This window comes from Salvelinus sp. IW2-2015, linkage group LG2, assembly GCF_002910315.2.
Source record: "Salvelinus sp. IW2-2015 linkage group LG2, ASM291031v2, whole genome shotgun sequence".
In the NCBI taxonomy this organism is placed as follows: domain Eukaryota; kingdom Metazoa; phylum Chordata; class Actinopteri; order Salmoniformes; family Salmonidae; genus Salvelinus; species Salvelinus sp. IW2-2015.
Genome location: NC_036839.1, coordinates 37,209,599 through 37,236,401, shown reverse-complemented (window position 1 = coordinate 37,236,401; position 26,803 = coordinate 37,209,599). Strand labels below are relative to the sequence as shown.

At 43.9% G+C, this 26,803-nt stretch overlaps 2 protein-coding genes across 2 annotated transcripts in view; one reads left to right on the top strand and one right to left on the bottom strand.

Moving 5' to 3' along the window:
• The first annotated feature begins 234 nt into the window (after window positions 1-234).
• On the top strand, window positions 235-9,349 carry LOC111971728 (GA-binding protein alpha chain). Its single transcript, XM_070446366.1, has 8 exons — window positions 235-337; window positions 2,459-2,561; window positions 2,695-2,839; window positions 3,090-3,174; window positions 3,311-3,535; window positions 3,742-3,949; window positions 6,955-7,278; window positions 7,409-9,349. Exons 2-8 carry the CDS (start codon window positions 2,485-2,487, stop codon window positions 7,623-7,625), a joined length of 1,281 nt encoding a protein of 426 aa, XP_070302467.1. The 5' UTR covers window positions 235-337; window positions 2,459-2,484; the 3' UTR covers window positions 7,626-9,349.
• LOC111979392 (amyloid-beta A4 protein-like) overlaps window positions 8,425-26,803 on the bottom strand; it is a 48,036-nt gene continuing 29,657 nt past the window's right edge. The window contains 19 exon segments of the mRNA XM_024009902.3: window positions 8,425-11,092; window positions 11,173-11,319; window positions 11,534-11,625; window positions 11,743-11,796; window positions 11,899-12,043; window positions 12,156-12,223; window positions 12,360-12,459; window positions 12,611-12,739; window positions 18,814-18,860; window positions 18,863-18,894; window positions 18,896-18,955; window positions 18,957-18,979; window positions 19,075-19,146; window positions 19,736-19,815; window positions 19,818-19,861; window positions 20,180-20,184; window positions 24,861-25,027; window positions 25,214-25,449; window positions 25,658-25,842. Of these exon segments, the coding sequence (XP_023865670.1) occupies window positions 10,991-11,092; window positions 11,173-11,319; window positions 11,534-11,625; window positions 11,743-11,796; window positions 11,899-12,043; window positions 12,156-12,223; window positions 12,360-12,459; window positions 12,611-12,739; window positions 18,814-18,860; window positions 18,863-18,894; window positions 18,896-18,955; window positions 18,957-18,979; window positions 19,075-19,146; window positions 19,736-19,815; window positions 19,818-19,861; window positions 20,180-20,184; window positions 24,861-25,027; window positions 25,214-25,449; window positions 25,658-25,842 (1,788 nt within the window). The 3' untranslated portion in view covers window positions 8,425-10,990.

Here is a 26,803-nt window from a genome sequence, read left to right as displayed (position 1 = left end):
AGGGGAGGAGGGTCAATGTAAATAGTCCAGGTGGCTATTTGAATAATTGTTCAGCAGTCGTATGGCTTGGAGGTAGAAGCTGATAATTATAGTAAATAATTATGCGTGCTATCAAACATCACATAACACACACASAGAATGATATACACACAAATATCATGATGATTTCTTTGATACTAGAGTTAACTCGTATATGTCTAAAAAGCAAGCTAGTCCCCGCCCCCCTGTCTTGTTGTCCAAAAACTTGCATGAAATCGATTTGAGTGGAAAGGCTAGCTTGCTATTCTACATCGACTCATATATCAACTCCACAATCTTGGAGTGTACATTTTAAGAGGTATGTGTACGACCATAAACTATTTTTGATTTATATATGAAATCCATTACATTGTCTATCTGAACGGAATTGTATATTCTTTCACTAGCTATGCCTAATCGGTCTTCCCGCTTTTTGTATCAAACTGTTAGCTAGCTGAACGCTGGCTTCAAAGCTAGCTAGCTTGTTGATCCGCTATACCACATGCATTAGCCTAAAAACAATAATTACACTAACATCAAGTCTAAATAATGTACTGGATGGAGTGGTTTTCAAATTACTTCCCAACTACAAAATAGCTTTCCAAATGACTTGTCTACGATTTTCCTTCAAACGTGTCCATACAAAATCCAACTTTCGACACGTTAGCTAACTAAGCAGTGGTAGCTGCTAGCTAATATTGCTAACGCCAACGACAGCTTGTTCATTGTATTCCAGTTGTTCGCCCTGGTGATACGTTATACTTTTAGCCATATATAAATACGTTTTCCCAATGTTATAAATATCACGTTATTTTTCATTTAATCGAGCAAATTACTCCTGCATTTCCCCCTGACCGCTCTCGGAAGTCTGTAGACAACACTAAACTTAGCCAGGATTTCCGGCTCCTTTGCGATTGCCCCTCTGCTGTTTTGTTTCCGTTTCTTCCATTTCCGTTTTAAAGTTTTCCAGATTCTAAGTTTCAGAGTATATTTAAATCGACATTTAAATCAGTTATTCATTGAATTGTGTTTCTTACAGTCAGTATAAATTGTGTATTTCATGAGACCGACCCCCGTTTTGCGCGTGCCTCGCCCCTCACATAACATCGCTAAAAAAATATGCTGGATAGCTAGCATTGTATTGCTACAGTATTGTACAGCTATGCTACACGTATAATTATCATGATTACCGATATATCTTAGAAGTGTTTGCTTTCAGAGGAGTTAAAATTGATCAAATGTATGTAATGATTTATCAACTAATGGCCTACAGTAAGGCCTATGCTTTGGAGAGGCCTCGCCCTCGCGTTAGTACTTTAGCTCGCACATAACTCTCTGCCGCCCAATGAGAAACCGAGGCTCCCTCAACTGGGTGATTCTCATGAATCCAGTTTTAAAATGTTTAGGAAATTGAGTTACAAAACCATAATTCATCTTCAAAAATGAAGTTTCATTCTGAGGACTAGATGTTTAGATTTTGGAAAGTGTTTTATATTAAATAAATGTTACATTTGACCTGAATTTTGTAAAATTTCACCCCAAATTCTCATTGCTGAAATGCGTCTGGATTAAATTCTTTAGAAAAACCTAATTTATTTGAATAAACCCCAAAATATATTGCAGTAGTTTGTACATAAATCATAAAAATGTTACACTAGTTGAAGTTTACATGAAACTATAATATTTATTACATGCAAACAGTATTTGTGGACATGTCTCATTACATAACACTTTTTAAAGTAAAGCTTTATTCACCCATGATGCATCATCTAGAGGAATAGTCCTTAGATGAGCACAAGTTTTAAGTGAATATATATGCCTTCAGAATGAGGTTATTATTCTCACCCYACTTGGCCTACTCATTACCGAAACAGCTAAAGAGCTAAAATGTCCAGTGTTATGCTTTACTCAGGCCTCATTAGGTGAGCAATGTTGAAAAATATTTGAATATTGATTTGTTTTTGTTAATTTTTTGGACTTCGAAAAATGTTAGGGTAATGATCATTTTGCAAATTTTTTTTTGTGTGAAATGCATAATATCCCACCAAAAATTGTATAATTCTGAAATAGATAAATACGGATCCTAATCTCAGTGTTTCAAGAGGAAATCTAGTGAAAAATGACACCTGAGATTTTTTCCTTATACAGTTTCGAGACTATGACCCAACTTCATTCACATCAAGACCCACTAGCTAGATATTAACCTTTTAGATTTTATTTTAAACAACATTTTACTTGATATAATGCCACTGTTCAAAGAATGCGTTCATGATAATTTACTAAAGTCTCAATGATGGTGCCAATTTTGCTACTAGTCCTCAAAGTTATTTTTATTGTATATTTGATGGTATTGGATTTGAACCGTTTGTAGCGATCTGAAAACATTTGATGTCACCCTAATGTTGATTGAAACCCCCCTGTCTGTCTGTCTTTTCCTCAGAATAGGTTGAATCTTGGGGTACAGCAATGTCTAAAAGTGAGACAGAGGAGATGATAGAGATTGAGATCGACGGACAGGAGAAACAGGAGTGCCTGGAGGAGGGGTGAGTGATATATATTTTACAATGTGAACAGGCACCCATAAGCACATCAATTCAAACCCAGCTCCCTCCCTACTTCTGATGATTTAACATGACTATTTGTGTGTTTTTGTTTGTGTGGTCGTGCCATTTTCAGGGTTGAGGAGCAGACCATTACATCAGCCGATCTGATCCAACAGGACATCGACATCAATGAGCCAATCGGTAACCTGAAGAAGCTCCTGGAGCCCCGTATCCAGATGTCATTGGATGGATATGAAATCTGTCTACAGGACATCCAGGTACTGATGGAGGCCTGCATTTATGGGGTTCAAATACCTGATCAAACCTGAAGCTGATGGAGGCCTGTATTTATGGAGTTGAAATACCTGATCAGACCTGATACTGATGGAGGCCTGTATTTATGGGGTTAAAATACCTCCTCTCTCTCTCTCGCCTGTCCTACGCTCCCTTTCTCACCTGTCCTCCGCTCTGTCCCTCGCCTGTCCTCCCCTGTTTCCCTCTCCTTTCTCTTTATTTCTGTCTCTCCAGCTGCATCCAGACCACAGCCTCTTTGATCAAGGAGTGAAGACAGACGGCACAGTGCAACTCAGTCTACAGATCATCACCAAGCCAGGTACACAAACAACAGTCTCAGCACCAAAATCAAAACCCAGGCACCCAATCTATAGATGCACACAAATGTGGCACCATACAAATGAGGCTGTTGATACTAACCACACTCTAACCTCCCATCAAATCCCTCCATCCAGGCGAGGAGAAGCTGAACATCCTGGAGATCGTGAAGCCGGTGGAGACGGTGGAGGTGGTGATCGACCCGGATGCAGCAGGGGAGGAGGGCACCCTGATGGAGGAGGGCCAGCTGATTGCTGTGGAGCACTCCTCCCTGTCAGATGACACCTCAGAGCAGGTGACACGCTGGGCCGCCGCCCTGGAGGGCTACCGCAAGGAACAGGTCCGTCTGGGGATACCCTACGGTGAGGAGGACACCAACACACACTTGCACTGAAACTCAAAAACAAGCAGGACACAGACAAATACAGAAACACACACATACACTGAAACACAAAACCACAATTACTCAGGCAGGTACACACTGTTGTACAAAGTGAGACCAGTTTGCTGCGATTGCCAAAGCTGTAGTCAGCATTTTCAGTCTTGGAATGTGTCTGTCTCCTCTCAGACCCAGAACAGTGGACAGCAGACCAGGTGATCCACTGGGCCGTGTGGGTGATGAAGGAGTTCAGCATTGACGAGATGGAGGTGGGAGGGATTCACATCCCGGGTCGCGACCTCTGCTCCTTCACCCAGGAAGAGTTCCTGCAGAGGGTCCCTAGTGGAGAGATCCTCTGGAGCCACTTGGAGCTGCTCCGCAAGTGTGAGTTTGTGTTGTAGCTTCTGTATGTTGAGTCACTGTGTTAGGGTTAACTTCTTATGCCTGCAATCCCGTTAACGGGATGAATTGACAACAGCCAGTGAAAGTGCAGGGCGCCAAATTCAAACAACAGAAATCTCATAATTAAAATTCCTCAAACATACATGTATTTTATACCATTTTAAAGGTAATCTTGTTGTTAATCCCACCAAAGTGTCCGATTTCAAATAGGCTTTTCAGCGAAAGCACCACAAACGATTATGTTAGGTCACCACCAACTCACAGAAAAATTCAGCCATTTTTCCAGCCAAAGAGAGGAGTCACAAAAAGCACAAATAGAGATACAATTAATCACTAACCTTTGATGATCTTCATCAGATGACACTCATAGGACTTCATGTTACACAATACATATATGTCTTGTTCGATTAAGTTCATATTTATATCCAAAAACCTCAGTTTACATTGGCGCCATGTTCAGAAATGCCTCCAAAATATCAGGAGAAATTGCAGAGAGCCACGTCAAATAACAGAAATACTCATCATAAACTTTGATGAAAGATACATGTTTTACATAGAATTAAAGATACACTTGTTCTTAATGCAACCGCTGTGTCAGATTTTAAAAAGCTTTACGGCAAAACACAATATTCAATCATCTGAAAATAGCGTTCAGCCACAAAAGCAAGCCATACAGTTACCTGCCAAATTGTGCAGTCAACAAAACTCATAAAAAGCATTATAAATCTTCCCTTACCTTTGCTGATCTTCGTCGGAATGCACTCCCAGGACTCCCACAAGAAATGTTTGTTTGGTTTGGTAATGTCCATCATTTATGTCCAAATAGCTATTTTCGTTAGCGTGTTTGGTAAACAGAATCCAACGTCAGGAAGCGCGCTCACTAAATAATAAAAAATTGGATGTAATAAATGTATCACTAGTCACTTTAAACAATGTCACTTTATATAATGTTTACATACCCTACATTACTAATCTCATATGTATATACTGTACTCTATACCATCTACTGCATCTCTGTCTCTTATACACATCTAGATGTGTATAAGAGACAGGTATATACTGTACTCTATACCATCTACTGCATCTTGCCTATGCTGAACGGCCATCACTCATTCATATATTTATATGTACATATTCTTATTCATTCCTTTACACTTGTGTGTATAAGGTAGTTGTTGTGAAATTGTTAGATTACTTGTTAGATATTACTGCATGGTCGGAACTAGAAGCACAAGCATTTCACTACATTCGCATTAACATCTGCTAACCATGTGTATTGTCTCTTATACACATCTAGATGTGTATAAGAGACAGTCACTAGTCACTTTAAACAATGTCACTTTATATAATGTTTACATACCCTACATTACTAATCTCATATGTATATACCTGTCTCTTATACACATCTAGATGTGTATAAGAGACAGGTGTATGTACAGTTGAAGTCAGAAGTTTACATACACCTTAGCCAAATACATTTAAACTCAGTTTGCACAGTTCCTGACATTTATCCTATTAAAAATTCCCTGTCTTAGGTCAGTTAGGATCTCCACTTTATTTTAAGAATGTGAAATGTCAGAATAATAGAGAGAATGATTTATTTCAGCTTTTATTTCTTTCATCACATTCCCAGTGGGTCAGAAGTTTACATACACTCAATTAGTATTTGGTAGCATTGCCTTTAAATTGTTTAACTTGGGGCACACGTTTTCAGGTAGCCTTCCATAAGCTTCCCACAATAAGTTGGGTGAATTTTGGCCCATTCCTCCTGACAGAGCTGGTGTAACTGAGTCAGGTTTGTAGGCCTCCTTGCTCGCACAGGCTTTTTCAGTTCTGCCCACAATTTTGCTATGGAATTGAGGTCAGGGCTTTGTGATGGCCACTCCAATACCTTGACTTTGTTATCCTTAGGCCATTTTGCCACAAATTTGGAAGTATACTTGGRGTCATTGTCCATTTGGAAGATCCATTTGCGACCAAGCTTTAACTTCCTGACTGATTCAATATTTGATTCAATATATCCACATAATTTTCCTCCCTCATGATGCCATCTATTTTGTGAAGTGCACCAGTCCCTCCTGCAGCAAAGCACCCCCACAACAAGATGCTGCCACCCCCGTTCTTCACGGTTGGGATGGTGTTCTTTGGCTTGCAAGACTCCCCCTTTTTCCTCCAAATATAATGATGGTCATTATGGCCAAACAGTTCTATTTTTTTTTCATCAGACCAGAGATATATTTCTCCAAAAGGTATAATCTTTGTCCCCATGTGCAGTTGCAAACCGTAGTCTAGCTTTTTATGGAGGTTTTGGAGCAGTGGCTTCTTCCTTGTTGAGCGGCCTTTCAGGTTATGTCAATATAGGACTCGTTTTACTGTGGATATAGAGACTTTTGTACCTGTTTCTTCCAGCATCTTCACAAGGTCCTTTTGCTGTTGTTTGGGACTGATTTGCACTTTTCGCACCAAAGTACGTTCATCTCTAGGAGATAGAATGCGTCTTCTTCCTGAGCGGTATGACGGCTGTGTGGTCCCATGGTGTTTGTATAGATGAATGTGGTACCTTCGGGTGTTTGGAAATTGCTCCCAAGGATGAACTAGATTTGTGGAGCTATACATTCTTTTTTCTTCTGAGGTCTTGGCTGATTTCTTTTGATTTTCCCACGATGTCAAGCAAACAGGCACTGATCTTGAAGGTAGGCCTTGAAATACACCCACAGGTACACCTCCAATTGACTCAAATTATGTCAATTAGCCTATCAGAAGCTTCTAAAGCCATGACATCATTTTCTGAAATTTTCCAAGCTGTTTAAAGGCACAGTCAACTTAGTGTATGTTAACTTCTGACCCACTGGAATTGGGATACAGTGAATTATAAGTGAAATAATCTTTATGTAAACATGACTTGTGTCATGCACAAAGTAGATGTCCTAACAGACTTGCCAAAACCATAGTTTGTTAACAAATTTGTGGAGTGGTTTTAATGACTYCAACCTAAATGTATGTAAACTTCCGACTTCAACTGTATGTGTACCTCAAGAGCTTGGTATGCTTTTTTATGGATGCCTTAAGTGTGCATGTGCTCGTATCTGATGTGAACACACACACACACGTCCTCTCACCTGTCCCTTTAGGTAACAACGGTCAGATCCAGCTGTGGCAGTTCCTGTTGGAGCTGTTGACGGATAAGGATGCTAGAGACTGTATCTCCTGGGTGGGAGAGGAGGGAGAGTTCAAACTCAACCAGCCTGAACTGGTGGCCCAAAAATGGGGCCAACGCAAGAACAAGCCCACCATGAACTATGAGAAACTCAGCCGAGCGCTCAGGTATGTCAATCTGCCAGTTTCTCTCCCCTTTCCTCTAACATTTTCGTTGCACAATTTCAGGCACTTATGACTTGTTCCCTTACCTTGAACTTTCTTGTCGTGTCATTTTAATTTCGGACAATTTTCTCAGGTATTACTACGACGGGGACATGATCAGCAAGGTGCAGGGCAAGCGCTTCGTCTACAAGTTTGTGTGCGACCTGAGGACTTTGATTGGCTACAGCGCTGCCGAGCTCAACAACCTGGTGACGGAGTGTGAGCAGAAGAAGCTGGCCCGCATTCAGCTGCACGGGATTGGCCAGCCCATCACCACAGTGACACTGGCCACCTCAGCACAGGACAGCTGAGGGGGGAGGGGCATGGGACTGCCCCAGGTAGAAGTTGCCCATTGGCACAAATCTAGGATCAGATTACTGTGACCAGCCCTAAGCTTTACCATTAATAGGTGGAAATGATGAACAGACTTTAGATCCATGTCTATGGGCAACTTCGTCCTTCTCCTTTTGTTTTGATTGTGGAGGTTGTTTTCTTATTTTAACCAGGGAAGAGATGCTTGTTGGAGGGAGTGTGTGTGTGTGTGTGTGTGTGTGTGTGTGTGTGTGTGAGAGAGATGGGGAGTGTGTATGCTGGAAAATCAAATGAGCTTTGCATTTTTTGTTCCTTTATCTGTAGCTTAGTATAGTTTCCATTGTATATACCGGTACTCCATGTTTTTGATAGCCACAAGGGCAGTGTATTTTCATATTTTCCATTTATAAAAGGATCAGTTTTGTATTTTATTTTAAGCTTTTTTCCCCCTAATGAGTTGGACCTTTATTGTCCACCAGGGGAAATAAAGTGGCAGATGTTTTCCTAAGGACTGAGTCTGTCCTTGATCCAACAGCTCCAATGCAGAGCCACAAAATTGCATGTTGTGTATTCTACTATGCTCATTCAACCGAGACCCCGATGTAGTTCCTAAAAAACTGTTGGTGGGGGGGAACCCTACACGTAGTCTGTCTATAGGCAGAACTGCTCCAGTGTAATACGTATGCACACACACACACACCACTCAGGTGGGTTCTAAATGTTTTTCCTATATGACCAGTACTCAATCACTCAGGATTCAAGCTCTGTCATGAACACACACAGATTCAACACCAGATATTTGTATGTACATTCAACATTTTATTGATGGGATAGTGTAGAAAGCTTTTTCTCAGTCTAAGCAAATGATTTGTATAGGTACACAGAAAAAGTCACAGAATGAAACCACTAACCCCTGGAGATACCCTGTACAAGTATCCTTGACAACACCAAAACATTTACCTGATTTAAGAGCTTCAGTTTGTGTGTAGGGAGGGAGTGTAGTAGTGTGTAGATCTGTGTCATAATTGCACAATATGAATGTCACATTCATGTCTATTGGAGGCTCCATTTTGGGTATGGGGAATGTCTCGTCTACTACGGCCTCAATACTGATCCCAGATCTGGGGTGCGTTCAGTTAGGTGAAACATTCAGAATGTTGCAGATGGAAATGTAACACAACTACCTGACAGAATGACATCTGTTCCACATAACACATTTATATCTGAAAATTCTGTGCAGTTGCGCCTTTCTGAACAGGGTCCCTGTATTTAACATCACGCACATTGGCCTGAGATCAATATAACTAGTCTGAGATCAGTATTTCTTTAGCCTCTGCTTTTAAAGCCAGGATGTCTGAGACATGAGAGATTTGACAAAACAAGCAAGAGGGGGATATCCACCACAGAACACAAACTGTTTTTCTTGGTTGTTTGATACATGTACATCAATAAGGGATCATAGCTTTCACCTGGTCAGTCTATGTCATGGAAAAATAGGTTATGTTCTGTGTGAGACATTGTGGAGGGAATATGTGTTTGATGATCAGAAGGACGATAGATTAGAATGTACAAATCTGACACACCCAATCCCCCCCTCTCTCTCAATTCAACATAATTCTCTCACACACCAAGCCAACAGCATGGACAGAGAGGGACAGAGGAGCAGGGCTGGTTGAGGTCTTTGGGATAGACAGAGGAAAGGAGAGATCGAAAGAGAGCCTGAAAGCCTGAGAAAGAAAAAACAACAATGATTTCTGTTTCCATTAATGATGTTCACAGACTATATAGGAATGATAGGGTGGAATGCTGAGATTTCTGGAATGATAAAATGATGAATGGAGCTGAAACAATTCCTAGTCGTGGAATATTTAAGGGACATAATACCAACAAACAGAGCAGTAACACCAGTAACAACCAGACTAAATGAAACAGAGTGCATAGAATGCAAACAGTAACACAACCGACTTCCTTTCAGATACTATTACACGTCATTATATTAGCTACATGTAGATAGAGATAATTGGGTCCATGTAGGTAACACAGAGCGAGGAAGGGGCTGGAAACAAAGGAGAGCACAGGCTCTGTTTAAAGATTGTCGCAGTGACAACAAAGCGGACCAGATTCTAAATACTTATTTTTTTTCCTCTCTTCTTCATWTCACAAGATCACAAAGAAGACACAGAAAATGTACAATCCTGCTAAAAGTCTATATGAGAGGCCCAGTCCTGCGACAGGAGCCAGCTTCTCTACGTATATCTGGCATCAATATCACCATGCACTACATATAGTTACAGCTAGTTTTTTCTGCCTTATTTCAATACATTACGCACAAAATAAAAACATTCAATATTTCTTTGCCTTTTACATATTTCTGATGTATTAGTTATATATTTTTGTTTTTTTATACATTTTTCTGGAAAAAAAACCTGAAACGCTTGTGGTATAATCCTGCAGAGAGGAGCTCAGGGCAGACTGAGCCCCTCCTCCCTTCGCTAGTGTTAAGAGCTGTTATGTCATCACCAAACACAGCACAGCTGTCATCTGAGAGAGGGGGGGGAGGGGAGAAGAGTGCGTGGGAGAGATGGAGGGGGAGGGGAGAGTGCGTCAGAGTGAGTGAGGAAGAGGCAGGAAGATTGCAGGGATATTTGGGGCCTCTGTTTCACCCTCTTAGACCTGCGAGTGCTATCCTGAGAGGGAGGGCTCACCCACAGATAGACGGACAGATGAATCAATCAATGAGCTTCTCTGTTCTGTACAAACACTATGGGATATTATAAAAAAATATGCAGGTGAATGAGGATATCCTTGTCTGACCAATAGCAGCTATAAATGTTGATGTGCTGCACTTTACGAGGAAAAGATGAAGGGTGAGTGTGGCTTGGTTGTATTTCAGCTCCTTGGCACTACCCCTGGAGAGCTGTAAGTAATATGACTACAAATATTTCTAACCCAATTCATTCTAGATTTTTCTGGCGCTTCAGTCATACTGGTTTCACCTACTCAGTCCATTCAGATCCATTGACAGCAATAGAGTACGAGTTAGAAGGGTTTATGGACCAAAATGGAACGGGCCCTAGGTGTGAGGGGTTTATGGACCAAAATAGAACAGGCCCTAGGCGTTAGGGGTTTATGGACCAAAATGGAACGGGCCCTAGGTGTGAGGGGTTTATGGACAAAAATGGAACGGGCCCTAGGTGTGAGGGGTTTATGGACCAAAATGGAACAGGCCCTAGGTGTGAGGGGTTTATGGACCAAAATGGAACAGGCCCTAGGTGTGAGGGGTTTATGGACCAAAATGGAACGAGCTCTAGGTGTGAGGGGTTAAAGGAAGTTCAGGGTCAGGGAGGGGTCAAAGGGTAGCTCCTTAGTTCTGCATCTGTTCGAAGAACTTGTAGGTGGGGTTCTCATAGCCATTCTGCTGCATCTTGGACAGGTGACGCTCCTCTGGGGTCACTGCAGCATCCACCTAGAACACACACACACACACCAGGTTAACACACAGGTACAGAACACCAACGTGCAGACACACTGAGAACACTCTCTCACCTCGATGATTCCGTGGTGGATGGAGGTATACTGCTTCTTCCTCAGCATAATCAGAGAGATGACGATGACTGTCGCTATGACAACCCCGCCCACCATCAGGCCGATGATGGCACCCTTGTTGGAGCCCACATCCTCAGCAAAGAACACCTGGTAATAATCAACACAACACCTGTCAATCAACCTGGAGGTGTTGAGTGTTTCTGCAGTTCTATATATTGTGAAGGCAACATTATTTACCAGTATCCAATGCAAATGTTCCCATCATAAACATGTGAACTTGGGCTACTGAGMCAGTTTGTGATACACATGTATGAATATGTACCAGTGTATACTGTATGTCATTTACTGTATGTTCCCGTACCAGTTTTTGATGATGCACTTCATAGCTGGCGCTTTGCCGCTCCTCCTTCTCCACCCGCACCTCAGGGAACTCCTCAGGCTTCAGAGCAGACACTGGACACACAGTGAGACAGCATCAAACATACACACATCATCAAAGAGACATACACAAGCATAACCCAAACCACAAACATGCCATTACAGTATAAACACAATCATAGACACACTTACCAGGCCGAGTGGGCAGACCTCTATCTGGAACTGGACGAGCGTCAACAGGCTCAACTGTTTTAACAGAGGAAGCAGTCACTGACTAAAAGCTTTAGACCAATTGAATGGATGTGTATTGCTGTGGTTTCGTTAGGCTGAGAGTGTGTGTTGTGTTACCGTGGTTGTCAGTGTTGGGCTGATTGAAGCTCTCTGGGTGGATGAAGCCCAGTCCATCCAGGCCCATCCCAGGGTCCAGAGGGGCAGAGCTGTAAGCCTGGTCGGGCATCAGGGCATCGTTTCCATAGCTCACCCTGCCATCAGTCTACAAACACAGGATACACATTACTGACTTTCTATCTGTGTGTGGGTTTGTGAGATAGGAGAGATTGTACTATTTTTATGAGCAAGAGTGTGCGTGCCTGTGTAAAACTCACCCTCCCATCGCTCTGCAGAGATGAGACTTGCTGAGACAGCTCTGACTGAACCCTCTGCATCAGGACAGCTACACACACACACACAGAGAGAGGCAGAAAGGAAAAAGCATAATCTGTACAATATCTCAGTAATAACACAACCCAGTACTACACAGTGTATAGACTGAATAATATATATATGGGAAGGAGTAGGGCGACACTCACAAACTTGGTCTTGGATTTTGTTGGCCATGCTGGGCACTTTGAAGAGCAGCCCCAGGGATTGGTTCATCCTCTCGTCAATCACACGCAGGTGGGTCATCACCTAGAGGTCAGAAGGGCAAAGTTCAGAGGTCAAAGAAGTAACACAGGACACAGAGTGGCTGTAGGGGCTTGTGGGTAGTGTAGGGTGGTTGAACGGTGAGCTTAGGGGTTTGTGCGTAGTGTATTATAGTGGTTGTGGGTTGTTGGGGTACCTGGGGTCGGATCTGAGCAGCCTTTTTGGGGTCCACCATGCGGACGTGTTCGTAGTGTTTCAGCGTGTGTTGTCTGTCCTTCTGTTCTGCACGGACATACTTCTTCAACAGGCCAAGCACCTGACGAGGCTGAGAGACAGGGGGAAGAGGGACAGAGAGAGACAGGGGGAAGTGGGACAGAGTGAGGGAAAGGGACACAGAGATAGATGCAAAAATAGAGAAATAAGAGATATGATGTGGACAACGTGTGTGTGTGTGTGTACTAGTGAGAATGTGTTTAAGTATAGTGATAATGCACGTATACCTGTAAGTGTGTATCCACAGAGGGTGTACAGCAGGGGTGCCCAACCAGTCAGGAGATTATTATACATCTACTAAAAGTCAGCCACACAAATCAATGCTAATAATCTCTTTCTGTTTTAACATTGACAGTCCTCCATTCACAGCAATGTCTGAAAAGTCACGTGATTTACATAAAATATGACCAGTCCCTGCCCACTTGCCGCCTGCCAACTAGGCATACGTCATCTGACCGCGCTACTCCAAGTCGAGGTCACGGTGATGCCAGGCAGGTAGGTAGCRAGCTAACTTTGTAGCCAGATTCATTCTTGTTCTGTGGTCGACAGCAGCAATAATGAGTGAAGGGAAGGATACAAAACAAACTGAAAACGTATCATTTCCACAAGGAATGAGAAGAGGATTATTTTTTTGTCATTTCAAACTCAAAATGCGTGTGCCTCATCTGCCATAATAGCATCGCTATCCCAAAGAAAGGTAACATAGAACGACGTTTTAAAACCACACACAAAACCCAGGAAAGAGATTTTCCAGCAAAGACTGACTTACAAAGAAGAAATGTACAAGAACAAAAGCAGCAACTGGCAGCGCAGCAGTCAACTTCTACAAGGTCTGTGACCAAAGGGAGGCGGCAACCTCTTATCGTGTGAGTCGTGTTCTTGCTAAGCATAAAAAGTTGTTCAAAGATGGGGAGATGATCAAGGAAGCATTTATTGAAGCTGCAGACTCGCTGTTTGGGGATTTTAAGAATAAGGCTGAAATGATGGCTGCCATCAATTACATCAATTACATTCAGACAAGAAGATGTGAGGGAATAGCAGAGAACCTCGAGGATCAACTGAAGAAGGATACTGACAACTGCGAGTGTTATTCCCTCCAGTTTGACGAGTCCACAGATATGGTAGAWGTGGCACAGTTATGCATTTCATCAGAATAGTAAACTCAGCAAAAAAATAAACGTCCTCTCACTGTCAGCTGCGTTTATTTTCAGCAAACTTAACATGTGTAAATGTTTGTATGAACATAACAAGATTCAACAACTGAGACATAAACTGAACAAGTTCCACAGACATGTGACTAACAGAAATGGAATAATGTGTCCCTGAACAAAGGGGGGGGTCAAAATCAGAAGTAACAGTCAGTATCTGGTGTGGCCACCAGCTGCATTAAGTACTGCAGTGCATCTCCTCCTCATGGACTGCACCAGATTTGCCAGTTCTTGCTGTGAGATGTTACCCCACTCTTCCACCAAGGCACCTGCAAGTTCCCAGACATTTCTGGGGGGAATGGCCCTAGCCCTCACCCTCTGATCCAACAGGTCCCAGACGTGCTCAATGGGATTGAGATCCGGGCTCTTCGCTGGCCATGGTAGAACACTGACATTCCTGTCTTGCAGGAAATCACACACAGAATGAGCAGTATGGCTGGTGGCATTGTCATGCTGGAGGGTCATGTCAGGGTGAGCCTGCAGGAAGGGTACCACATGAGGGAGGAGGATGTCTCTCATCAGTCCGATGATGCTGTGACACACCGCCCCAGACCATGACGGACCCTCCACCTCCAAATCGATCCCGCTCCAGAGTACAGGCCTCGGTGTAACKCTCATTCCTTCAACGATAAACGTGAATCTGACCATCACCCCTGGTGAGACAAAACCGCAACTCGTCAGTGAAGAGCACTTTTTGCCAGTCCGGTCTGGTCCAACGACGGTGGGATTGTGCCCATAGGCGACGTTGTTGCCAGTGATGTCTGGTGAGAACCTGCCTTACAACAGGCCTACAAGCCCTCAGTCCAGCCTCTCTCAGCCTATTGTGGACAGTCTGAGCACTGATGGAGGGATTGTGCGTTCCTGGTGTAACTCTGGCAGTTGTTGTTGTCATCCTGTACCTGTCCCGCAGGTGTGATGTTCGGATGTACCGATCCTGTTCAGGTGTTGTTACACGTGGTCTGCCACTGCGAGGACAATCAGCTGTCCATCCTGTCTCCCTGTAGCGCTGTCTTAGGCGTCTCAGTACGGACATTGCAATTTATTCCACAGGATTTTAACGAATTATCTTTGAAAGACAGGGTCCTGAAAAAGGGACGTTTCTTTTTTTGCTGAGTTTATGTGACAACATGAGTACAAATTAGGAACTACTCACCATTTTGCCACTGGAAGGACATACAAGGGAGTTAGCAAACTTCATAAAAGCTTGAAAGATGTCTAACAAATTCCATCTGCCCTTTTGTAAGCTTGTCTCCATTACTACGGATGGGGCACCCGCTATGGTAGGCCACATTAGTGGGTTTGTTGCATTGTGCAAACGAGATGACTCTTTCCCGGACTTTCTTAGTTATGACTGCATAATTCATCAGCAAGCTTTGTGCGGGAAGATGTTAAACATGAAAGAGGTGATAGATGTTGCCATGAAGATTGTGTGTTCTATTCGAGCAAGAAGTCTACAGCGGAGGCTATTTCACGCTCACTTAGAAGAGACTGAAGAGGAGCACACAGACCTGCTGCTGCACACGGATGTGCGGAGGCTGAGCCAATGTACATTTTTAGGGAGATTCAGTGAGTTGTTGCCTGAAATCAAGGAGTTTCTCAAGGTCAAACATGCAGAATATGCACAGCTAGAGGGCACACAGTGGCTCCTGGATTGAGCTTTTCTCMCTGACCTAACTTACATGATTAATGAATTGAATGTAGCGCTGCAAAAAAAGGCAAACATGTAATTGACATGATCAGCTCTGTGAACACTTAAATGCAAACTACAACTGCTCACAAGAAAGCTGCAACGTAAAAAGCTGCATTCAGAACTTGAACGTCAGGGCAAGGATACAGCACAGCTTGACAGTGCACGTTACGTGGTGCAAGTCCAGAGCATCTCATCTGAGTTTGACAGTCATTTCACTGACTGCATCACTTGAGCCTATTGCCACTTATATGTGCTTTCCGTTTGGCACAGACTTAAATGTGTCATTGCCTCCAAAATGGGATCACTTTTTCAGTTGGACACAATTATATGAGAAACTGAAATTCTCACCGTTCAAAATGACATTCAGCTGAAATCCAGGGCAACCACTGAGATGAAGGAATAGTTCTGGGAGCTGCTGCTAGATGAGAAGTATCCCAACATAAGAAGATGTGCTCTCAACTTATCAGCCCTTTGTGGATCAGCCTACCTCTGTGAGTCTGTATTTTCTCACATGAAGATAATAAAGTCCAAGTACAGATCTACTATGACGGATGACAACCATGTGGCCTGCATAAGACCTGCAACAAGCTGCTACAGCCCTGACTATGAAAAACTACTGGCCTCCACCCAATGCCAAAAGTCACACGAAGGTAGGAAATGAAATTGGTTGCACTTGTGTGGAAAACGTGTTATTGGTCCACATTATATTTGGGTATCAAATAGGATTCATAGCAGCAGGTCCATACTCAGTGGCGTGCTGCGTTTCATACATTTTGTTGGTTGGTTTAGAGACTGGTAGATCTCATCAGGCTGGCAAATGAAAAAGTAGATCACACGTCAAAGAAGGTAGGGCACACCTGGTGTACAGTGTGTACTGAGTGTAATATGTGCATTATGCATGGTGAGAGGGTGTATCTATCACAGCAGGTTGGTGGCACCTTAATTGGGGAGGACAGGCTCGCGGTAATGACTGGAGCAGAACGAGTGGAATGGTATCAAATACATCAAATTGATACCATTCCATTTGCTCCATTCCAGCCATTATTATGAGCTGTCCTCCCCTCAGCAGCCTCCACTGGTGTACAGTGCATTGGGAAAGTATTCAGACCCATTGACTTTTTCCACATTTTATTACGTTACTGCCTTATTCTAAAATTGATTAAATATTTGTTTTCTTCTCATCAATCTACACATAATACCCCATAATGACAAAGCGAAAAGTTTTTTTTATTTTTATTAAAAATAAAAAACTGAAATACTTTATTTACATAAGTATTCAGACCCTTTAATATGAGACTTGAAATTGAGCTCAGGTGCATCCTGTTTCCATTGATCATTCTTGAGATGTTTCTACAACTTCATTGGAGTCCACCTGKGGTAAATTCAATTGATTGGACATGATTTGGAAAGGCACACACCTGTCTATATAAGTTGACAGGGCATGTTAGAGCAAAAACTAAGCCATGAGGTCGAAGGAATTGTCCGTAGAGCTCCGGGACAGGATTGTGAAGAGGCACAGATCTGGGGAAGGGTACCAAAAACTTGAAGGTCTCCAATAACACAGTGGCCTTCATCCTTCTTAAATGGAAGAAGAGTGGAACCACCAAGACTCTTCCTAGAGCTGGCTGGCCGCCCGGCCAGACTGAGCAATCAGGGGAGAAGGGCCTTGGTCAGAGAGGTGACCAAGAACTCAATGGTCACTCTGACAGAGCTCCAGAGTTCCTCTGTGGAGATGGGAGAACCTTCCAGAAGGACAAACATCTCTGCAGCCCTCCACAAATCAGGCCTTTATGGTAGTGGCCTGACGGAAGCCACTCCTCAGTAAAAGGCACATGACAGCCCGCTTGGAGTTTTCCGAAAGGCACCTAGGACTCTCAGACCATGAGAAACAAGATTCTCTGGTCTGATGAAACCAAGATAGAACTCATTGGCCTGAATACTGTGGTGGTTATTTTTCAAACAAGTCAGAGTTATACTTAATCTTTATTCACTTAATAATAAGGAAAGCAGGTCACACCACACACAAGTGAATGATGTGAGTGTTCTGCAATAACGAGGCTGGTCCACCCAACACTCTTGACTGTTGGGTTGAGAGTCCTGACACAAAGAATACAAATATATTTTATAGCAAAGATACACCCCCTTAGTCTACATGACAAACAACAGATATGAGAAAGGAGTATCCCCCAGCCAGATAGCATTTCCCGTGAAGACTGTTCCTATTGTACAGAAACCAGAGTTTGGCCCGAGACAAGGTTCCTCTCATCATTATCCATACCTGAGCCATCTCTCCCTGGTACCTTACAGAACACAAACACCAACTCATTCTATGGAATGCATGCTGTAGGTTTTTATCACCAAACCATTCAGAAATCAATTGTCAGCGTTGAGCCTCAAAGGCTCCTCTCAGTTCACACAGACACAGATAAGCAAGTACTAATGGAACCCTATTCTATTGCATAAATGGTAGTATTATAACATCATCTTGTAATTTCTCCACCATAATGCCAAGCGCCACGTCTGGAGGAAACCTGGCACCATCCCTACGGTGAAGCATGGTGGTGGCAGCATCATGCTGTTTTTTTTTTCTTCAGCGGGAGGGACTGGGAGACTAGTCAGGATCGAGGGAAAGATGAACGACACAAAGTACAGAGAGATCCTTGATGAAAACCTGCTCCAGAGCAGCCAAGACCTCAGACTGGGGCGAAGGTTCACCTTCCAACAGGACAACGACCCTAACCACACAGCCAAGACAACGGAAGAGTGGCTTCGGGACAAGTCTCTGAATGTCCTTGAGTGGCCCAGGCAGAGCACAGACTTGAACCTGATCAAACATCTCTGGAGAGACTTGAAAATAGCTGTGCAGTGACGCTTCCCATCCAAGAGAATCTGCAGAGAAGAATGGGAGAAAAACTCCCCAAATACAGGTGTGCCAAGCTTGTAGCGTCATACCCAAGAAGGCCCGAGGCTGTAATCGCTGCCAAAGGTGCTTCAACAAAGTACTGAGCAAAGGGTCTGAATAATTATGTAAATTTCTTTTTTTTYCCTTTTCTTAAAAAAAAAAAAATACATTTGCAAAAATGTCTAAAAACCAGTTTTTGCTTTGTCCTTATGTGGTATTGTGTGTAGATTGATGTGGGGGGAATACAAATTCAATCCATTTTAGAATAAGGCTATAATGTAACAAAATGTGGAAAAAGTCAAGGGTGCTGAACACGCCGAATGCACTGTATATATGTACCCTGGTGGGTTGGCCGGCAGGGAGCCGAGGTATTCTCCAGGGCCATGTGGCGGCGGCTGTTGAGCAGGCTCCACCCGGGCCATGTGGGTCTCCACCAGCTGCTGCCTCTCTCCTGCCTCCTGCTCCAGGCTCCACCTTCTCCTGGAAGTGCTGCACACAAAAAAATTAACACACACTAGAATGCACGCACGCACACGCACGCACGCACACACACACACACGCACGCACGCACACAAGGTAGTGTACCTGATGACTGCCTTCTTGTCAGCGCGAGGGAGACTCTTGGCTTGTCTCTCTGCTTCCTCCCACTCTCTCATCACCTGGCGAGACACGTCAGTCACACATCAGAGGATTGTGGGTAGTGTAGTGAACTCCTTATTGTCCTTAGTTCACCTCAGAGAAGGGACCCTCTCCCCCATACGTTCTCCCTCTCACAAACACACAGGCTATCTTTCTCTCTCTCTCACAAACACACAGGCTATCTTTCTCTCTCTCTCACAAACACACAGGCTATCTCTCTCTCTCTCACAAACACACAGCTATCTTTCTCTCTCACTCACAAACACACAGGCTATCTTTCTCTCTCTCGCACAAACACAAGCTATCTTTCTCTCTCACAAACACACAGTATCTTCTCTTTCACTCAAACACACAGGCTATCTTTCTCTCTCACTCACAACACACAGCATCTTTCTCTCCTCTCACAAACACACAGCTATCTTTCTCTCTCTCTCACAAACACACAGCTATCTTTCTCTCTCTCTCACAAACACACAGCATTCTCTCTCACAACACACAGGCTATCTTTCTCTCTCTCTCACAAACACACAGGCTATTCTCTTCAAACACAGGCTATCTTCTCTCTCCTCCACAAACACACAGGCTATCTTTCTCTCCTCTCAAACACACCTGGGACATCCTGTCGCGTGCTTGCCTCCAGACTCTCCTTGGCCTCTGGAAGTTGGCGTGTTCGCTGTCGTCTCCAGGAACTCCAGGTAACGGTCCACCGCGTCAGGGGGAGGGCCGTGGTAGGCACTGGAAGAGAAGAAAAAGCGATAGAGGAGAGGAGAAAGGGATTTCCACAAAAGGGTCCAAAGACAGAAGGTAACTGTTACATACTGATCACTCAAAATTAAACAGCGGCATATCCTCCTCCCACATTTAAGACTTTCAGGGTCTGAACACAAAGACAGACAGGTAGACCGGGCAGTCAGGTAGAGAGACAGGTCAAACACACAGACAGATACAGTGGGAGAACAAGTATTTGATACACTCGATTTTGCAGGTTTTCCTACTTACAAAGCATGTAGAGGTCTGTAATTTTATCATAGGTACACTTCAACTGTGAGAGACGGAATCTAAAACAAAAATCAGAAAATCACATTGTATGATTTTTAAATAATTAATTGCATTTTATTGCATGACATAAGTATTTGATCACCTACCAACCAGTAAGAATTCCGCTCTCACAGACCTGTTAGTTTTTCTTTAAGAAACCTCCTGTTCTCCACCATACCTGTATTAACTGCCACCTGTTTGAACTCTTACTGTATAAAGACACTGTCACACACAATCAAACAGATTCCAACTCCCACAATCCAGACAGAGAGCTGTGTAAGGACATCAGGATAAAATTGCTAGACCTGCACAAGGCTGGGATGGCTACAGACAATAGGCAAGCAGCTGGTGAGAAGGAAACAACTGTTGGCGCAATATTAGAAAATGAAGAAGTTCAAGATGACGTCAATCACCCTCGGTCTGGGGCTCCATGCAAGAATTTCACCTCGTGGGCATCAATGATCCATGAGGAAGGTGAGGGATCAAGCCCAGAACTACACGGCAGGACCTGGTCAATGACCTGAAGAGAGCTGGACACAGTCTCAAAAAAACCATTAGTAACACACTACGCCTCATGGATTAAAATCCTGTAGCGCATGCAAGGTCCCCTGCTTAACCAGTGCATGTCCAGCCTGTCTGAAGTTTGCCAATGACATCTGGATGATCCAGAGGAGGAATGGAGAAGGTCATGTGGTCTGATGAGACAAAAAATAGAGCTTTTTGTCTAACTCCACTCGCCGTTTTGGAGGAAGAAGAAGTATGAGTACAACCCCAAGAACACCATCCCAACCGCTGAAGCATGGAGGTGGAAACATCATTCTTTGGGATGCTTTTCTGCAAAGGGGACAGGACGACTGCACGTATTGAGGGGAGGATGGATGGGGCCATGTATCGCGAGATCTTGGCCAACAACCTCCTTCCTCAGTAAGAGCATTGAAGATGGGTCGTGGCTGGGTCTTCCAGCATGACAACGACACAGAAGCAACACACCATGGCCAACTAAGGATGGCTCCGTAAGAAGCATCTCAAGTCCTGGAGTGCCTAGCCAGTCTCCAGACCTGAACCAATAGAAAATCTTTGGAGGGACTGAAAGTCCGTATTGCAGCGACAGCCGAAACCTGAAGATCTGGAGAAGATCTGTAGGAGAGTGGCCAAAATCCTGCTGCAGTGTGTGCAAACCTAGTCAAGAACTACAGGAACGTATGATCTCTGTAATGCAAACAAAGGTTTCTTACCAATATTAAGTTCTGCTTTTCTGATTGATCAAATACTTATGTCATGCAATAAATGCAAATTAATTACTTAAAAATCATACAATGTGATTTCTTGATTTGTTTTAGATCCGTCTCTCATAGTTGAAGTACCTATTGATAATAATACAGACCTCTACATGCTTTGTAAGTAGGAAAACCTGCAAATCGGCAGTGTATCAAATACTTGTTCTCCCCACTGTAGGTAGACCGGGCAGTCAGTAGAGAGACAGGTCAAACACACAGACAGATAGGTAGACCTGGCAGTCAGTAGAGAGACACGTCAAACACACAGACAGATAGGTAACCGGGCAGTCAGGTAGAGAGACAGTCAAACACACAGACAGATAGGTAGACCTGGCAGTCAGGTAGAGAGACAGGTCAAACACACAGGCAGACAGGTAGACCTGGCATCAGGTAGAGAGACAGTCAAACACACAGGCAGACAGGTAGACCTGGCAGTCAGGTAGAGAGACAGGTCAAACACACAGACAGATAGGTAGACCGGGCAGTCAGGTAGAGAGACAGGTCAAACACACAGACAGATAGGTAGACCTGCATCAGGTAGAACAGTCAAACACAGACAGATAGGTAACCGGTCAAATACACAGACAGATAGGTAGACCTGGCAGTCAGGTAGAGAGACAGGTCAACCACACAAAGACAGGTACACCTGGCAGACAGTGCGAGACAGGTCAACCACAAAACAGACAGAGACAGCACACAAGACACAGGTCAACCACACAGACAGACAGACAGGTCAACCACACAGACAGGTAGAGAGACAGACAGGTAGAGAGACAGTACAACCACACAAAGACAGGTAGACCTGGCAGACAGGTGGAAGACAGTGAACCACACAGACAGGTAGAGAGACGGTCAACCACACAGACAGACAGATCAGACAGACAGACAGACAGAGAGACAGAGGTCGCCACACAGACAGACAAGTCAACCACACACACAGACAGACAGAAGAACAGGTAAACCACACAGAAAGACAACAGCGTCAACCACACAGACAGAGGTAGGTAGAGAGACAGGTCACCACACAGAGACAGGTAGGTAGAACACAGTCAACCGCAGACAGACAGGTAGAGAGACAAGTCAACCACACAGACAGACAGGTTAGAGAGACAGGTCAACCACAAACAGACAGGTAGACCTGCAGACAGTGGAAGACAGGTCAACCGAGCACAAAGACAGGTAGACCTGGCAGACAGGTGGAGAGACAGGTCAACTGCACAAAGACAGGTAGGTAGAGAGACAGTCCACACAACAGAGTAAGAACAGTCAACACACAGACAGACAAACAGGTAGAGAGACCGTCAACCACACAGACAGACAGGTAGTAGAGACAGGTCACCACAGACAGGTAGGTAGAGAGACAGGTCAAAACAACACAGACAGAAAGACAAGGTTACCACACAGACAGGTCAAACACACACAGACAGACAGAGATAGACAACAGGTCAATGACACAAGACAGACAGGTCACCACACAAGACAGAACCTGCGACAGTGGACAGACAGGTAACCACACAGACAGACAGGTAGAGAGACAGTCAACAACACAGACAGACAACAGGTAGAGAGACAGTCAACCACACAGACAGACAGGTAGAGAGACAGTTAACCAACACAGACAGACAAACAGGTAGAGAGACAAGTCAACCACACAAGACAGACAGGTGACTATACCTCTGCCTTGAATTTTTTTTTGTGTCTGTGTATGCATGCGCGAGATACGGGAGACTGGAGATCAGATAAGTGAATTCTGCCAGTCAGAATTTGTGCTTAACTGCGCGAAAGCCGGAAAAGAGTGGAACAGCCAGGCTGGGGCTGGGAAACAGACAGAGACTACAAGCACAATACACACACACACACACACACACACACACACACACACACACACACACACACACACACACACACACACACACACACACACACACACACAGACCACACACACACACACACACCACACACACACACACACACACACACACACACACACACACACACACAGTGATTTAAAGAGACACTGCTGCTGTTAGGTTAAACCGGTTAGAACATCAACTCATTAACCCACTGCCAGGTCAGGCCACCAGAAATCACCAGACAAACATTGTCTCACACACACAATGTTTTTGAGTTGGTTAGTGAGTGATAGAGTGAGTGAGAGAATCGTTGCAAAAGCAGAAGAGGGAGTGAGTGAGTTGGCTATTTTCCACCAGTGACATTCTCTGCTAATGTCGGCGCAGATACTTCCTAATATCTCGTCCGTTTTAATTTTTTTTTWATCAGAATGACCTAATTGAAAGGTCAACCTCTGTCTGTACCAAGCCATCTGTTCACCCACTAGAGCAGACTATTGATAGGAACACTCTGCACTTCCCCAAAACCTGAGATGGATCCAGGCCCTCAAGGTTTGTTGCAGTAAAACAGTCTTAGCTATCCAGAGTAATGGTTCATCTGTAATAACTACTATTGGAGGGAAATGAAAGATCAATAAATGTCTTAAAAGGCTGTGCTTTTTATTGACCTTCCACTTCCCTCTAAGAGTGGCAGAATATATTTTCTATGAAATTCAATGAAAACTTAAAGTATCCATCATTGACGAATATGATGCAAAATTTACACTGAACAAAAATATCAAAACAACATGTAAAGGTTGGTCACATGTTTCATGAAGTGAAATAAAAGATCCCAGAAGTGTTCCATAGGCACAAAAAGCTTATTTCTCTCACATTTTGTGCACAAATGTGTTTTACATCCCTCTTAGTGAGCATTTCTCCTTTGCCAAGATAATCCATCCACCTGACAGGTGTGGCATATCAAGAAGCGGATTAAACGGCATGATCATTACACAGGTGCACCTTGTGCTGGGGACAAATACCACTCAAATGTGCAGTTTTGTCACAACACAATGCCACAGATGTGTCAAGTTTTGAGGGAGCGGCCATTGAAGAGGAATGGGACAACATTCTGATCAACTCTATGCAAATAATATGTGTCGCTCTGCATGAGGCAAATGATGGTCWCACCAGATACTGACTGCTTTTCTGATTCACGCATCWACATTTAGKTTTTTTTAAGTATCTGTGACCAATAAAATGGATATCTGTATTCCCAGTCATGTGAAATCCATAGATTAGGGCATAATGAATTTATTTAAATTGACTGAATTCCTTATATGAACTGTAACTCAGTAAAATCTTTGAAATTGTTGCATGTTGCTTTTATATTTTTGTTCAGTCTAGAACTGAAAAATCTTCCCTTTCAGAGTAGGTAGTACATCACTTGTGCTCCAAGTGTCTAAGAGCCATCAGACAGACGGTGTTAAACAGACAGACAGCTCAGAGAGGCAGACAGCAGGGGGGATAGTCCCCAAGTCAAGGGGTCTAGAGGTCCATATCGGGGGTCCAGTCCAGGGACTTACACACACTGTTGCTGCAGACAGACAGGCAGTACTCCTCTGAGTCAAAGTTATTCCGGTTGCCCCCACACCCTCCAAAGAGGAAGGGGGCACAGGTGCCCTTCTCTGGCACGAAGTACCAACGCTCCAGAATGGCATGGCACGGGCCCGACTCAGCACGCGCCCAACACACCTCTGAGAAAGACACACACTCTTAAAACACACACTCACACAGAGCAATCACACACACTGCTTGGGTGTGTTTACACAATATGTTCAAACATACACACATCTTCTCCATCTTTGAAACCTCCCCACAAATCCTTGGGGAAAAACAAACAAACAAGTAATCATCTCTTTCAATCCATGGCTTGTTCTTACCTCTGACGACTTCCTCAACCGACTCAGTGGTGGTCGTGGTGGTGGTTGTCATGGCGATGTTGGAGGTGCCTTCACCACTGTCCCGTTCATCGGTCACGTCATCCTCATCGTCGTCTTCATCATCATCATCATCATTATCATCCTCAAGACCATCTCCGTCCTCATCTCTGTCAAAGGCATCCTCTTCGTCATCCTCCTCAGTGGTGACAGCCCCCTGATCCGCCTGGCGAGGCATGCTGTAGGGAGAGAGGGTGGAACGTGAGTCTATCAGTGTGTGTAGTCTGGTTGTGCAGGTTATCTGTCAAAAGGATTTAACCACTGGTTTAGGAACTTGAGTAAGTATTTAAGATGATGTGTGTGTGCTGAAATGTATGGATGTTTGTGTCTGCCTGTATGCACCTGTGCTTGCACCTTTATGTGTGTATGCATTGTGTTTGTGCGTACCTGTTATCGGTATATTCAGTCTCGGCTCCACCCCACCACACATCAGACTCAGTCAGCTCCACACTGTCTGACTCGCGCTGTGTCTCCGCTGGGCAACACACAAACTCCACCCCTCGGAAACGGTCGATGCCGCATGGCAACAGCATCCCGTAGTCATGGAGATTCATGGTGCGGTCTCCGCAGGACTGATAATAATAGTAATTAGGAAAAAAGTGATGGGCAAATGAGATGTTAAGACACAGATCTTTACATATCACTAGTGTCAAGACAGTTTCCTGGTCAGGTACATGCTCAGGATAAAACTAAGCAAAAGACAAAAGGTGATACAAATAAACAATATGAAGCAAATCAATCATTGGTAGAATTCTAGCTTATAGAATCAGTCAAAAATAATAGGAGTACGGATGAGGTGAAGAGCAGAGAGCAGTCATGCCTGCATGGGAGGATGGACCGAGATAAAGGACTGAGTCATCACAGCCCAGCACACACTCCCCCAGAATATGAGAGAGAGAGAGAACACTCGATAGATCGAGAGAGCGAGAGAGGAGAGAATACTGATAGTGTGAATCATCCAGAGGTATGGGGGTCAATGGGAGTCAGAGGGGCAGGGGCCCTCAGGGAATCCCTGCTGACTTCACAGGATTCCCCAAACACACCCCTTATTACCAGTGCAAGTGAAGAAATTATGCACTAGGAAAAAAGAGAAGAAAGGAGAAGGGGGGGGGTGAAATGAGAACTATAGAACGAAGAAACAAGAAAAGGAAAGAACATTGAGAGACCAAGACAAAATGGATTAAAAGATGAATGTGCGTGAGTGATTCCCGTAGCTGCGAGCCAAAGCCAAGCTTAGTCACAAAATAGATTATTTTGTTGATTATCGAAAGGATCTTTGGTTTGTAAGTGAAGTGCTCTGAACCAAACTAGGATTTTGTTTCCCTTTCTTGAACTGTCCGAGTGCCATTCTGTGAACATTAAAWATTAAACATTAAATATAATATTTTTTTTTAGAGGAGAGAACACGAGACGGATCGATAGAGGAGAGAACACGAGACGGATCGATAGAGGAGAGAACACGAGACGGATCGATAGAGAGAACACGAGACGGATCGATAGAGAGAACACGAGACGGATCGATAGAGGGGAGAA